Below are 15,124 nucleotides of genomic sequence, written 5' to 3'. Positions count from 1 at the left end.
AATTACATAACAGCATCGGCAACTATTATTATTTGATGAGGGACTCTCAGGGCAAGGGAATCCTCTCACTGACAGGTTGAATTCGGCTGCATTAGTTGACCAGAGAAGGTCCCACCAGCTGTGTAATTTTATGAATCTAAATAGGAAAGCTTAACTTGGAGCAAAGAAATAGTATTCCATGGGCTATTACGGAGGTGAGAATGCTGCTATAGTTAAGATTCTCTGCTTTCATTTCAGTTCATGGAACATGGGATGAGTGGTCCCCTTGGAGCCTGTGCTCATCAACTTGTGGACGAGGTTACAGGGATCGCACCCGGACCTGCAAACCCCCACAGTTTGGTGGCAATCCTTGTGAGGGACCTGAGAAGCAAACCAAGTTCTGCAATATCGCACTCTGCCCAGGTAAGTTGGCAAAGAAACTTTCCCCACTGGTTCCTCAGTGGGCAACATTCCCATCCGACGAGCGTGCCGACAAAATTAACCACTTGCCAATCAACCTGAAAGGCAATGATCTAGCATGGTGGTACACTGGGATGACTCCAAAAGACTCCATCTGAATTTCTCCCTTGACTTTGGAGTTCCAAATGACCTACCCTTGCTTCTGAAACGGATGCATTAAGAATTCTCAATTTTTCTAATGGTTTTAATTTCTGAATTTTGTACGTAGCACTATACATGCACTGTTTGTCCCAGTTTTCAGATCATTTGTATCTTTATTCCCTCAACATAACCAAATACATGGGTTCATTGAGACAGTATTGCACACACAGCAGTCCTGATGTGATAGCGCACCCAGTTGCATCAAGACTCTTTGGAGTGGTGTTCCTCTGATGTGAAGGCCAACAAGAAGACACTGCACAAAGAGCATCTCATTGCAATCACATGAACACTTGTGCCAATATTGCTTTTTTTGTTGTGTATTATCAATGCATATGGGTGCAGTAGTAACATAGAGGATGGGGGATGCAAATGAACTGTGGGATCTGAAATTTGTAGCAAATTGCATATGTTTCTGTGCTGGAATTAATTCCTACATAACCTGAAATTGAGGAGGGATAGAACGGAGGGCAGAACAAACCAGGAAAACAATAAAGGAATGTGGCATGACTTCTGAGGCTGGTCCCCTGAGAAGACATGGTTCAGGAGGAGATACAGACTGACCTACTCAGCGAGGAATGCTCAGCACTGTCTCTTATGTCCTCCCAGTCTGAGGACGTGGTGCTTCCGCCTTCCTCAGCCTCAGAAAATGAGTCCCTAGAAACAACTGAATCCCCTCTGCCTCATAGAAGCTAGCAATTGCAGAACCTGACAAGGGACCCTTTATAAAAGCCCAGCCAGCTCCTCTAAGGAGGTGGGATGGCTCAACTGTAGTACAGGCCTTGCCAGTCTACATAGGGCTTCAGATGGCTTCAGCTCTTTGCTGAGGAAATGTCTCTCCACAGCTCTATCATCAGGGCCCACTGGGAGCTGTTCATTCTCCTGGCCAGCTTAAAAAGCCCTGGTTAACCTGACTCAACTTGCCTGGAAAAGTCTCTGGTTGACTGCTTTCACTTTCCCCTGTGAGCCACAAGCCCCAATGGAACAGGACAGAATAGAACAGAGAACATCTTCTCATTCCCTAATGGTGAAGACTTCTGTTCTATGCAGAACATGGGTGGAAGCGAACTTGGTCAAAATAACAGTTCCAACCAAATTTGGGAAGGAGGTTCTTTTGGGACCTTCTGGCCAATAAGGGTGATTTGGGTGGGGTGAAGTTGTTCCCAAATGCTTTCATGACAGTTTGAGGAGGAGGGGTGCTTAGCAGTACTGGCAGAGGCTCTTTTAAAAAACAAAAACAAAAAACAAAAATTGAGAAGAGAACAAGAGTGCAAATCTTTTTACAGGGCTACAGAATCTGGAACAGTGCTCCAGCTGCCATGTTTTCTCCCCCCAGAATCCCTCCCCCACCCGCCACACACTGTAAGCACCCTCTTTGCTTGAATCATACCAAAACTGTTCAGGGACAAAAGAGCAAGCAACACAACCCCCCCCCCCCCGAGAATCAAGTGGTGCATGGGTGGACTCCATGTCAGCCCTAAGTGCACTCTCTAAAATCTGTAATCTAACACTAATTGCAGTCTGTAAAATTAACAGCAAATGCTCTCCTGATGTTAAAATTTGGGCTCTAATTCTAATGGAATATATAGTAAGGTATTTTCAGTGACCCCATAAAATCTCTGGGACTCCTTTCCTCAGAGAGTTCTGGAGTCCCAACATTATAGGGAAGTATTGTAATTCTCCCTGTTTTGGACCCTCCAGCCACCTGTCTCTCACAAAAGAACCACACAATCCAAATCACGGACAAAGAGCAAGGGTAGCCTTGCCAGTACCCTCAAAGAGCAAGGGTACTGGAGAAAAAGTGGCTGGTGAAAAAAGAGCTCTAGATGCCTTGAGCATGTCAGCCAAGCTGCACAAGGCAGGGGAAGGCAAACCAATGGATTCGAGTCACTAGCCAATCTGACCTGAACGAGATGTCAGGACTGCAGGTGAAGCTCAAAATAAGGGAGGAAAAAGTTGTTGAACTGCATTTTCTCTCTCGCATGCTTTCTCTCTCTCTCTCTCTCTCTCTCTCTCTCTCTCTCTCATTCATCATCTCTCCCAATATTTTCACTTGGATGATTATGCCCTCACTTTGAGCTGGCTGCATCTGCTTTGGGAACTTTTCAGACAGACATCAGTCTCTTAAAAAGCAATTGAAGCAGCCATGGGTTGAACACTGATACTAATTTATTGTAGTTGGGGGAAAATTATAATAAACCACTGCACCAGATAAAAGAGCAATTCAAGGGGAGGCAGCCTACTACAAAACCCATCTGGTCTAATTAATGTCCACTGGTGAGCACGAAGGTAATCAACTGCCAAACGAAGACCAGGCTGTGGAGGGGGGGGGAGTCAAAAAGTGGCCATGAGAGCAATTCAGCGCTTTAGCACCTGCCGGCCTCATCGGTTATTGCTTGTGGGATTTATAACTGCAAACAATGACAACTCACCATTGCAGGGACAATGCAGTATTCAATGTGCAGCAGGGCTATAGAAGAAGAGCTGCTCTTTAGAAAAAAGCAGGGAGGGGGTGAAAAGTCTGGTAAAGCTTGTCTAATATTGCAGCAAAAGCACTGCTTAGACTGTGGCTGGCCAACAGCTCTTGGATTTGGTGCAGTGAGACTGATCATTGTGTGGCTGGACTTTCAGGATGGAAGAATTGGCAAACCATTTGGATGCTGATTTCACAGTTTTATCACACACACATCTTCTGTTATTAATGAAATGGAGAAATGCTGGCCATTTAGGATGGACAGGATTTGTGTACATTGCAGGGGCCTGCATGGGAAATGCATTGCACACCCTTGGGACTCTTGCGGAGGCAGGATGGATCATTTGTGGTCCCCACAAATTTGTCCCAAACTGCAGTGCTTTTATTGCTCTCATAGGAGTGAATGGCAGCTATTTCTTTATTTGCCAAAAAGTAAGGGGTGCTCTCCAAGACACTGGTGGTGGTGGTGGGATTAAACCTGTCCCCTGTGCCTGGTGACCCCAGCATCTGGGGCAAGATCCTCAAGTTAGCTTGGAATAAAGGAGGGAAAGGGGAGACATGATAGAAGTGTACAATATTATGCCTGGTGTGGAGAATGTGGAGAGGGAGACTTTTTTCTCCTTCTCTCATAATACTAGAACCCAAAGGGGTCCTCCCATGAAGCTGATTGGTGGGACCTTCAGGACAGATCAAAGGAAGCCCTTCTTCATACAGCACTGAGTTAAACTATGGAATTTCCTGCCGCAAGATGTAGTGATGGCCACCAGCTTGGATGGCTTTAAAGGGGGTTGGATAAATTCCTGGAGGAGAAGGCTCTCTCACTAGGCCTGATGACTGTGTGCTGCATCCAGTACCAGAGGCGGTACGCCTATGTACACTAGTTGCTGGGGAACATGGGTGGGAGGGCGCTGTTGCAATCATGTCCTGCCTGTGGGTTCCTGGTTGACAGCTAGTTGGCCACTGTGTGAACAGAATGCTGGACTAGATGGACCCTGGGTCTGGTCCATCCTGGCTCTTCTTGTGTTCTTAAGTTAGAACCTGTTTTCTTTCTTCCCATAGAGCTCTATGGGAGCCATGGGAAATTGAGCTGGGCCTGAACTCCACAGAGTCCTGCCCTGCCCCAGATTTATGTTTCCTAGTGGTGGCAGACTGAGCTGGAATGACTGGAGAGTGTGCAAAAGAGAGAGAGTGAATATTGGGAATTGACCGCTGGTATTGCAGAGAGTAGACATCGAGTATCTTGCTTTGTCTCTGTTCTTGTGGTTATTACTTTGGATTCAAACTGGGCCCCTTGTAGTTCAGGGCACCACCCCAAGTTGACGCCATATCTATCATCTGAGCCTTAGCCATTCTGTCTATAGTGGTACACATTAGATGGAGCCATACTGACTAATGGTAGACATCCCCAGGCTCAGAGGCAGCCTGCCAGTGAATGCCACTGGCTACTGACTTCAGGTGTCCTGGTGGTATCTGATGGTCCACCATGAGAAGTAGGACGCTGGAACAAATCGACCATTGGCCTTATCTTGCAGGGCTCTTCCTATGGTCTATTGTATATAATATGGATGCCTTAGATCAGTCTTCCCCAACCCAGTGCCCTCTAGTTTGTTTGTTTATTTTCTTTAAAACATTTCTATCCCACCCTATATCATTAAGATCTCAGGGCGGTGTACAGATAGAATAAATTTAAATGGTATAAAACAAGAAATCATTGAAACACCTAAAAACATATTAAACTATTAAACAAGCTGGGAGCCGGGAGATCCGGGTTCTAGTCCCCACTTGGCCATGGAAGCTCACTGGGTGACTTTGGGCCAGTCACAGACTCTCAGCCCAACCTACCTCACAGGGTTGTTGTTGTGAGGATACAACGGTGAGGAGGAGGATAATGTAAGCCGCCTTGAGTTCCTTGCGAGAGGGAGAAAGGCGGGGTATAAATGCAATAAATAAATAAATAAATAAATAAATAAATAAATACCAGTTAAAATCTAAAACAATAAAACAGTTAAATCAATGTGCTAGTGTAGGGAATGCATTTAGCCCTCAAAGGCTTTGGTAAAATATTATGTTTTTACTTGGCACCGAAATGAAACCAATGTCTGCATGAATCGGGCCTCCAAGGGGAGGGCATTCCACAACTGGGGTGCCACAACAGAGAAGGCCCTCTCCCACGTCCCACCATACTGTATGTCTCTCACTGGTGGGACGCTGAGGAGGGCCCCTCCAACAGATCTCAGTTCTCAGGCAGGCATATATAGGGAGAGGCACTCCCTCAAGTATCAAGGTCCCAAGCCACTTAGGACTTTAAATGTCATCACCAAAACCTTGAATTCCGACCGGAAGTGAATTGGCAGCCAGCCAGTGCAATTCCTTTAAAATGGGTGTTATATGATTTTTATGAGATGTTCTGGTCAGCAGTCCAGCTGCTGCATTTTGCACTAGCTGCAACTTCCAAGTTGTCTTCAAGGGCAGCCCCATGTAAAATGCATTGTGATAGTCTAACCAGGAAATTACCAGCGCCATGCGTGAACTACTGCGGCTAGGTTATCCCTGTCCAGGAAAGGTCATAGTTGTTGGATCAGCCAAAGCTGGGCCCAAGTACTCCAGGCCACAGAGTCCACCTGGGGCTCCAGTGACAGGGATTGGTCTAGGAGTACTCCCAAGTGATGCACCTGCTTCTTCAGGGGGAGTGCAACCCCACCCAGGACAAGTCACTTACCCAATTCCTGGACTCAGGAACCACCAGTCCACAGAGCTTCTGTCTTGTCAGGATTTAGCTTCAGTTTATTGGCCCTCATCCAGCCCATTATAGCCTCCAGGCACTGGTCCAGCCCCTTCACCGCCTCAGCCGACTCCGATGACAAGGAGAAATAGAGCTGAATCTCATCAGCATACTGGTGACACCCCACCCCAAAACTCCTAATGACCTCTCCCAACGGCTTCATATAGATGTTTGTGTCAAGGTGCCCCTGTTGCCCACTGAATCCTCCAATAGCCAGAAGCAACACTCAGACAAAAGGGCTGCTTTCCAAGGCTTTAATTCCATTCATCCTAATGAAGCATACAGATGGTAATTGCCTGAGACTCAGAGGAACTACAAAGGAACAGCCATCTAGGGGTTTCTAAGGGTTAGGGCATCAGTTGATCTCCATTTGGGAAAAATGCGCGCGGCAACTCTCTGAACTTAAGGGGTGGGAGGGGAAGATCTCCCCCTCTCCTGTGAGGCTTCTAGGCACAGCTGTTGACGTCAAGCCAATCAGGCTGAGCGCCTAAGCCCGGCTCCTGCAATCTCTTGCTTGTGCCTGCACCTTGCATCAAAAAGCTCAAGTTGCTCCTCCCTTTCCATTAGGGATGGCGGAGAATTTCTCCCCGAAACTTCGGGGGGCAGAGCGCCAATGTGTTCGGCCCCCCAAAGAAGTTTCGGGGAGAAATTCTCCGTACCCCCCCGCACCCCGCACCCCCCCCCCGGGACAGGACCTACCTTTCCCGAATGTCCCTCCCGGCGGCAGGTCCCGGTGGCGGTTCGTCGGGTCTTCGTCAGGGGCGGGAGCAGCAGCCGGTCTTTCTACCGGCTGCCGCCGCCGCCATTCCAATAAAAGTAAAAAAAAAAAACGCCCCCGTGATAGGCTACGTGACGATTAACGTAGCCTATCACGGCTAGATTTGCAAAGTCAGCCGTGATAGGCTATGTTAATCGTCACGTAGCCTATCACGGGTGACTTAAAAAAAAAAAAAGCGCGTACGGATAATGGCGGCCCCCATAGGGAGCCGCCATTCCCGTTCCTTATTTGGTCGCTATAGTCTACGTAAAGATTACGTAGACTATGGCAAAAATAAGGGCAACGCTATTTGCATTGCCCTTATTTTTGCCGTAGTCTACGTAAATCTTTACGTAGACTACAGCGACCAAATAAGGAACGCGAATGGCGGCTCCCTATGGGGGCCGCCATTAGCCATACGTGCTTTTTTTTTTTTAAGTCACCCGTGATAGGCTACGTGACGATTTACGTAGCCTATCATGGCTGACTTTGCAGATCTAGCTGTTATAGGCTACGTTAATCGTCACGTAGCCTATCACGGGGGCGTTTTTGTTTGTTTTTTAAAACTTTTTATTTCGCGGCCGGGCGAGGCGCCTCCTCCCCGGCCTGAATTTTGGCCAGGCGAGGTGGGAAGCCTCCCCCCTGGCCTGAATTTCGGCCGGGCGAGGCGGGAAGCCTCCCCCCCTGGCCTGAACTTCGCGGGGAGAGCAGTGAAGCGCCTTCCCCCCACCGCGAAAAGCTGCGAGACTAGGTAAGTGGCTTTCGTGCACTCCTACTTTCCATGCCTGGGTTACTGTCACTCCCAGGGAAGTGAGCTGGGGGGCTCCCCCTCCAGCTGCACCTCTGAAGTCTGATAGAGTTCCTCCCCCACGAATTGCATCTCCTCCTCAGAATGAGAGCTGCCTTGGGACTATATGGGCTCAGATACAACCCTGACAGTTGGACAGCATGGGGGATAGAATAGAACCCTGTGGCACTCCACAGTTTAATAGCCATGAGGTAGAATAGGAATCCCCCAATGCCACTGTCTGGAATCGGCCCTGCAGGTAGGAGCAGAACCACTGTAGCTCAGTGCCCCAACTCCCACCCCGCAGAGCCGATCCAGTATGACACCATGATCAATGGTGTCAAAAGCCGCTGAAAGATCCAGGAAGATCGACAGGGTAGCACTCCCCCTGTCTCTCACCCAGAGTAGGTCGTCAGTCAGAGCAACCAAGGCCGTTTCAGTGCCATACCAGTGCCTGAAACCAGACTGAAATGGGTCCAGATAATCATGTGTTGGACTACAACTCCCATCATCTCATCCAGCATGGCCAATGGGCAAGGTGGCTGGGGCTCATGGGAGAGCACCAGGGTGGGTAAGGGTGGCTTAGACCCTGAGGATTACTAGGAGGAAGCTAGCAACTTCTTAGGCCTTTCTGGCCTTCTGGCTTGGCTCATGCCGTCTGTCCTGCAGACACCCTGTTTGTTCCATTCCTCTGCCTGCAGCACACTGAGCCCTGGATTATCGGGATTAATCTGTAGTGGTTCAATACCTGGAAGTATCTGCCTTGGAGTCTGGGGTTGGCTTAATGACCACTTGCATCCAAATTGCCTTACAGTTTGTTGGAAATCGACACTCAGGCTTCCCTTTGCTCGGGAGATAATGAGTCCTCCACTAATGAGCTGAAGCTTTCCAGAAATAATTAGAGTGGGTCTGTCACATCAGGAAGTATTTCAAGATCTATCGCTCTAATGAAAGAAAGAAAAAAATCATATTTCATTCCTAACCTGTACTTTGCATAAGGTTTTTTCTTCTTCTTCGTTCTTTTTCTTTTTGGCCAGTGGAATGATAAATTATAGCGGATATTTCTGACTTGAGGACTCCATAAACTATTTGTGTTAATGGAGCAATGCAAGGAGGTCTGCATTGTGAGTTATGTTTGGACTGGGCTGGTTGAATTCTTTGGAATGGTACAAATGTCCAGCATGCCTGAGCATTTGCCTTGTTGCAAGCAAGGGGGCTTTAAAGGTGAGGACTAGGGTCTTGATGCTTAAAATAGGTGTTTCTCGGTTTCTTTCTGAGAAACACTCAGAGGCAACCTGATGGGATTAGGATATCAGCTCCATTCAGTGCCAATCATCAATGATTTACTTACAAGCCCTTTCCTTGATGACTGATGTTTAATCATTTCATTTATTGGGGGGGGGGGGCTCAGCCTTTCTGTGGTGTTAAGAGACTTGAAATTCCTTCCTTCAATGCCCAGGTCTAATTCTACAGGTCCAAAATATCTTAAAATGCAAACTAAACATCCAAGTTGCAGTAACAATAAAATATTCACAGATTGTAAAACTCACAAGGAGAAACCTCAGAATCAGATTCTGCAGGGTCAGAATCAGACCTGGCAGAATGAAAACAATGATGTTTTTCACCAGTATTTCTAAAAGGTAAGAAGGAATCTGCTTGATTGACTACTCAGGAAGGTTATTGAAGAACAGTGACACCACTGAAGAAGTATGCCTTGCCTTCTCTGGGCACTGACTGCCCTAACCTTTGTAGGAGTAGAAACTTGAATCACCCTGTTGAGGAGAGGACTACTTAGGATAATGTAGGGGTGGGGAACCTTCAGATTGTGGAGCTTTGGACCTGGCCCACAGCCTCCCCTCCTCACGTCCAACCTCCACATGGGAATTCGGCTTAGAAATTCTTGTAACTTTGCCACACCTAGGGAGCGGGATCTTGAGGGGGGTGGCAGCTGAAGAAGGAAGGGATAAATCTACCCTTGCAGCATGCCCCCGCCCCCCAATTTGCAATCCCTACATGGCTATTAGGCTTAGAAAAATGTATCATGAGTGCAAATGAGACGTTCCTCCCCGCCGAAGGCTAATTCTCATTTGGGGAGGAGAAACAGAAGGGTAAAAAGACAGAGAGCAAGAGAAAAGAGGGGGAAGGGAAGGGTGATAGAGAAAAAGTAAAGAGGAGAAAACAAATGGCCCTTTGGCCCCACCCGCTTTTGGCTTTGTCCTCTCCCAGAGCTGGCATGTGGTCCCTGGAAGGTTATGCACAAGGGAAGGCAGCCTTTAGGCTGAAATAGTTTCTCCAACAGTGCCTCAAGGTACTCTGGACCTAAGCTTTCGGTCCATCTGAAGAAAATGCCCTTTTCAATGTGCCTTCTGTGTCCTTCCACTAGGTAGTGCAGGGATAGCTCAGCCAGGCCCCCCTGAAGATACAAAGCTAGTGGATTCGGTACCGCACCACGCTAAAGTGGTTTTCACATTCCGCCTTTCCCCCCTTTCCTTCTTTGGGCCACTCAGTGGACGGCAACTGGAATGAGTGGTCGAGCTGGAGCTCCTGTTCTGCCACCTGCTCCAATGGCACCCAGCAGCGGACCAGAGAGTGCAACGGACCCTCATATGGGGGAGCAGAATGCCAGGGACCATGGGTGGAGACCCGAGACTGCTTCCTTAGGCAGTGCCCAGGTGAGTAGTATGTGGATCGCTCCCCACCCTTCTGTAAATGAAAGCATGACTGGGCTTGAAAGTATGATACATATCTTATCAGCCTCAGCCTTTAAAGGTCAGTGAAGAGGTGGGAGGATGGGATGGGGGGTGGTGACCTTATCCACGGTTTTGCTTCTCCCTCATTCATTTCATTCATTTATTATATTTCTATATTGCTCCCATAGACAAAGCTCTCTGGGTGGTTCACAAAAATTAAAAAACATTAAAATACATTATATAAAATATAAAATCATTCACATAATAACAGAGAACAAATATCACACACAACTCAAGCATATATCTAAACCAAAACCACCAGCCAGAGACAATCAAGAGACTCCTTATATGCTGCCAAATGCCTGAGAGAAGAGGGAAGTTTTAACTTGGCATGAAAAGATGACAATGCTGGCACCAGGCAGGCCATGTCAGGAAGATTATTCCATAAAAGGGGAGCCACCACTGAAAAGGCCCTCTCCCTTGTTGCTGCCCTCTGAGCCTGCCTTGGAGGAGGCTTCCAGATGAGGGCTTTAGATACAGAGCATAGTATGTGGGCCAGTTCATGCCAGAAGAGGTGTTCCATCAGGTACTGTGGTAATTATGGGACAGAGGTCATGGGAATGGACTTTGCATAGGGTGTCTATACTAGGCGCAATAGCATTGATATTGATTTATACTAGGTGCAATGACACCCTCTTATGTAGGGATGGAGAACCTCAGGCCTGGAGTCCAAATCTGCCCTACCTAGTGTCCCATTCTGGCCCTCTGGGGTCCTCCAGATGTCCACACCCCCTTCCCCTGTCCCCACCCACTGATCATTGGGAGGTTTCCTGGCTTTTGTGCAGTTTTACCCCATTCTAAAAGAAAGAAAAGAAGGGAAGTTGAAAAGCCTCTCTTAAGTAGGGATTACACCCATCTGGGTTCTCTGGGCACCTGCACAGCTCCTGCCCCCTCTTGCCAGTCCCCGGACCATGCTCAAGCCCCTCCCACACTTGGCGAGTAGCCCGCATTCACCCCAGTGGCCTCGTTGAGCTCCACGGTCACCATTTTTTGACAAGGCTGCCAGGGTGAGTGCAGGCTGCTTGCCAAGCAGGAGCAGTGGCAAGCAGGGGCAGGGGCTCAGTGAGCAGGGCTAGGGGTGCAGGCGGGGGTGAGGGTTCCGCTGGATCCCCAGACTCCGTGCCATCCCTACTCCTAAGGCTTAGTCACTGCCAGGAAGAGCTTTAAGCTGAAATGTGCTGGCATTTTTTGACATTTTGTCCTTTCTCCTTTTGCCTTTGGGCCTACCCACCACTGGAATGTAGCCCCCGAGAGATTCTCCACAATGGAATTCAGCCCTCAGGCTGAAAGAGGTTGAACACCCATGCTCATGATAGACCTGTGTATACAATATTGCTGAACCAAGCAAACATTTTTGAAGGGCAACTATGGTACGTCACCTGTAGGAGGAGGATGTGATTTATACATTTAAATCATCATCATCATGGAACATTTTGAGGACATACCAGTCAAGACACTTGGACAGAACTTCTATTGTCTTTCTCAAACCAGAATGGAAAAGCAATAGGGACTGCCTGACTCCACCCAGGTACAACTAAATCCAGTGCCACCTAAAGACGAAAGGATATCATGACCATGTCTGCACAGTGCCCCGAAGCTAGTATTTTTATTTTATTTTTATTTATTAAATTTATTAAACGCCCATCTGGCTGGTCACCCAGCCACTCTGGGCGATGTACAGAATATAATAAAACACTTTAAAACAATAAAATTCTACAATAAAAATGTTTTCTAAAATACCCTAACCCACCCCAAATGCCTGCGTGAACAACCACATTTTTAATGCGTGGTGGAAGCTCATTAAAGAGGGGGCATGGCGGAGGGAGTTCCACAGAGTGGGGCCACCACAGAAAAGGCCCTCTTCCTCTTCTGTGAACTCTCTCACAGTTCCCATCAGTCTCAGAATTTATTCCACTGGCAGGGTTGTATTTCTGAAATTTCCTTGCCCCACAGTGTTAACTCAAAGGTGAAGCCCCACGTTCCCTCATTCTCTGGCGTGTGGCTCATTGCACTTTCTGAGTTGCATTCTTGGTTGGCGCCGCAAGCCCACACCCCCTGTTGAGCTGTGCCGAAAGGGAAAGTCACATCACGCTGCATTCTGCGGGGGGGGGGGGAGGCTTGGCTTGTTGCCTTTGGCAGTGCCAGTTCCCATTAGGTGTTAAATTTCATTTATTCATTTAAATATTGATGGAACACTCCTCTTTATCAGATCACAGGGTGGTGTCTGCCATTCAATAAAACAACAATTCAAATAAAATGCAAAGATAAGAATGAAAATAGATGCATTTTCAACAGGTGCCAAAATGCCATCAAGGGCGGTACCTGTGGCAGTGAAGGGCAGATAATTCCAAAGGTGGGTCAGCACAACAGAACAGGCCTGAAAAGCTGCCATCAGATGTGCCTGGGCATGTGACGGGGCTGACAGGACTCCCTGATCTGTAGATCTCTGTGAACGGGCAGGTTGATACAGCACTCCCTCAGGCAGCGTGTTGTAGCTTCAGGGCAAGAAGCATAAACATGTCCCACTTCCACAGGGCCGGCCCTTCCACTAAACAAAGTGATGGTACTGCCTTAGGCAGCTGATTTTGGGTGTAGGGATGTATGAGAATTTCATTTTTTAATCCAAATTTGCCCCATTTACACCCAGATGCAAATGCATTTGCAAGCACATTTTTCTGGGGAATATTTGCATGCTCCTGAACTTGTGTTCACTTTCGGAAAATATACATTTCTTGGGCTCAAGTTACGGGAAGCCAGATTCTGGCTGAACATCAGGAAAAACTTCCTGACTGTTAGAGCAATACGACAATGGATCCAATGACCTAAGGAGGTGGTGGGCTCTCCCACACTGGAGGCGTTCATGACGAGGCTGGACAGCCATCTGTCAGGGATGCTCTGACTTGGATTGCTGCATTGGACTCGATGGCCTTGTAGGCCCCTTCCAACCCTAGTATTCTCGTATTCTATGATTCTTTTAAAAATGTGCAGTTTGGAAACATACTCATTTTTATGGTTTTCCTCTCCTTCTCCCACAGTGGATGGCAAGTGGCAAGTGTGGGGCCCGTGGGGGAGCTGTACTGCCACTTGTGGAGGCGGGACACAGAAACGTGATCGTGCGTGCTATGGTCCTTTCTTTGGAGGAGATGTGTGCCAAGGCCCCAAAGAGGAGTACAAGCAATGCAATGAAAAGAGATGCCCAGGTAAGTGGCTGGCACAGTGGAGTAATATTGATCGAAAGATGTCAACAAAATTCATAATTGCTTGGTTGCAGATGTGCATTTGTCTAGACCACAACTTGCACATATGTTATGAATCGAGCATAGCTTTCTTCTGATATTCTTCTCAGTCTTGGAACGTAAATAAAACAAGATCCTGCATATGTACAATTTCAACTGCTTCTCAAAGTATTATCTCCTTTTTGTTCATGTGTTGGATGCTAACCACAGCTGAGACAGAGTTGTGATATGCAAAAGTCCCCCAGGGGTGATTCCAAGTAACGTTAAGGAGAGTTCACCCATCACTAGTCCAAATGTTGTGGGAGAATAATGCATATTTCATAGAATCATGGAATAGTAGGGTTGGAAGGACCTATAAGACCATTGAGTCCAACCCCCTGCTCAGTGCAGGAATCCAAGTCATACCCATGTACTTGCATTTGGTGTGTGTGTGTGTGTATATACACACATATATACACACATATATACACAATATACACAATATATACACACATATATACACAATATATATATATATATATATATATATATATATATATATATATATATTGGTTGACAAATAAACAGATAAAATAAAAATTGGGCCATTATTCACTAACGTGGAAATGACTTAATCCCCCCCCCAATACATATACATATACATATACATTGGGGGGGGGGATTATGTCATTTCCACGTTAGTGAATAATGGCCCAATTTTTATTTTATCTGTTTATTTGTCAGCCAATGATCAAACAGGATCTCTGTTATAAGTAAGATGGGTGAACAAGTGATGTTGGAGCTCACAAGATTCTCCGAACATCAGCTTGCTGCTTGGTTCTCCTCAATCTACGCTTGTGTTTGCAATTGCTGTTCATTTCATGCAAATGGGAAAATTGCTCAAAATGAACAGCTGTCGAATGTGAAAGCTGCACAACCCCCCCTCCCCAAATTTGCCCAAATTCCCCACATAGACAAATGGGTGGGTAATTTAAAAGTTACACATTTTGAGGAAGATGTGCATTTTGCAAAACCAGCACATTTTTCAGAAAGTCGCACATTTTTTCAAGTACACATTTTGTAAATGCAAACTCAACCTCGGGAATTTGTGAACATCCCGTTCGCATTCGGGATTGTGAATGTGGCACGTTCGATTTGCAAACTCAAACAAAATTCTCACATAGCCCTAATTATAGGATTTTGTTTTCCACCTGGCGCTGGCAACAAAGCTTGCCTTCTAGGCAAGACTTCCATTCGTTAGACAATGACAAAGCTTAATTTCCGCACTTTGCTTCTGTACTGAACTGCCATCTTCAATCCAGATACTCTTAAGCAGCCAAGTGTTCGTGACTGGCTCCAAAGACAGTGCAAAGCAACCAATAGCTTGTTACTGTTCAGTGGCTCCCGAGTCATGCAGGTTCAACTCAGAAGAGATGAATAACCAATATTCTTCAAGTGCATAATGATCCTGGGGGTATGCTGGGATCATTCCAAACTCACTTTCATGTCTGTTCATCTCTTGCTGTCTGTTCAAGCTTTAGCCTACCAGTGCCCCTTATAGGGACAGATGGATGCCCCGCACCCCTGCCCAGGTTCTTGGGGTGTCTGCCCAGCCCCTGCCCCACAGGCACATCCCGAGACCCGCGCTCGAGCCCCACACTCACTCCCCGAGCTGCCCGCACTTACCGGGCCCCATCCGCCCCTGCCGCGATTGCCATGTTTTGAAAAAACATGGCAATCGCAACAGTGTACACACAGACGTA

General features: G+C 47.1%; 1 protein-coding gene across 1 annotated transcript in view; it reads left to right on the top strand.

Annotated features, from left to right (window-relative positions):
- Nucleotides 1-15,124, top strand: part of ADGRB1 (adhesion G protein-coupled receptor B1) — a 365,002-nt gene that overhangs the window by 117,044 nt on the left and 232,834 nt on the right. The window contains exons 5-8 of the mRNA XM_084847946.1: nucleotides 238-402; nucleotides 5,634-5,642; nucleotides 9,904-10,068; nucleotides 13,182-13,346. Of these exons, the coding sequence (XP_084704072.1) occupies nucleotides 238-402; nucleotides 5,634-5,642; nucleotides 9,904-10,068; nucleotides 13,182-13,346 (504 nt within the window). The remainder of the gene's footprint in view (nucleotides 1-237; nucleotides 403-5,633; nucleotides 5,643-9,903; nucleotides 10,069-13,181; nucleotides 13,347-15,124) is intronic.

Source organism: Heloderma suspectum, chromosome 4, assembly GCF_057233095.1.
Source record: "Heloderma suspectum isolate Gila_16-S chromosome 4, 16-S_ref, whole genome shotgun sequence".
Taxonomy (NCBI): Eukaryota; Metazoa; Chordata; class Lepidosauria; order Squamata; family Helodermatidae; genus Heloderma; species Heloderma suspectum.
This window is presented reverse-complemented; position numbering and strand designations above follow the sequence as displayed.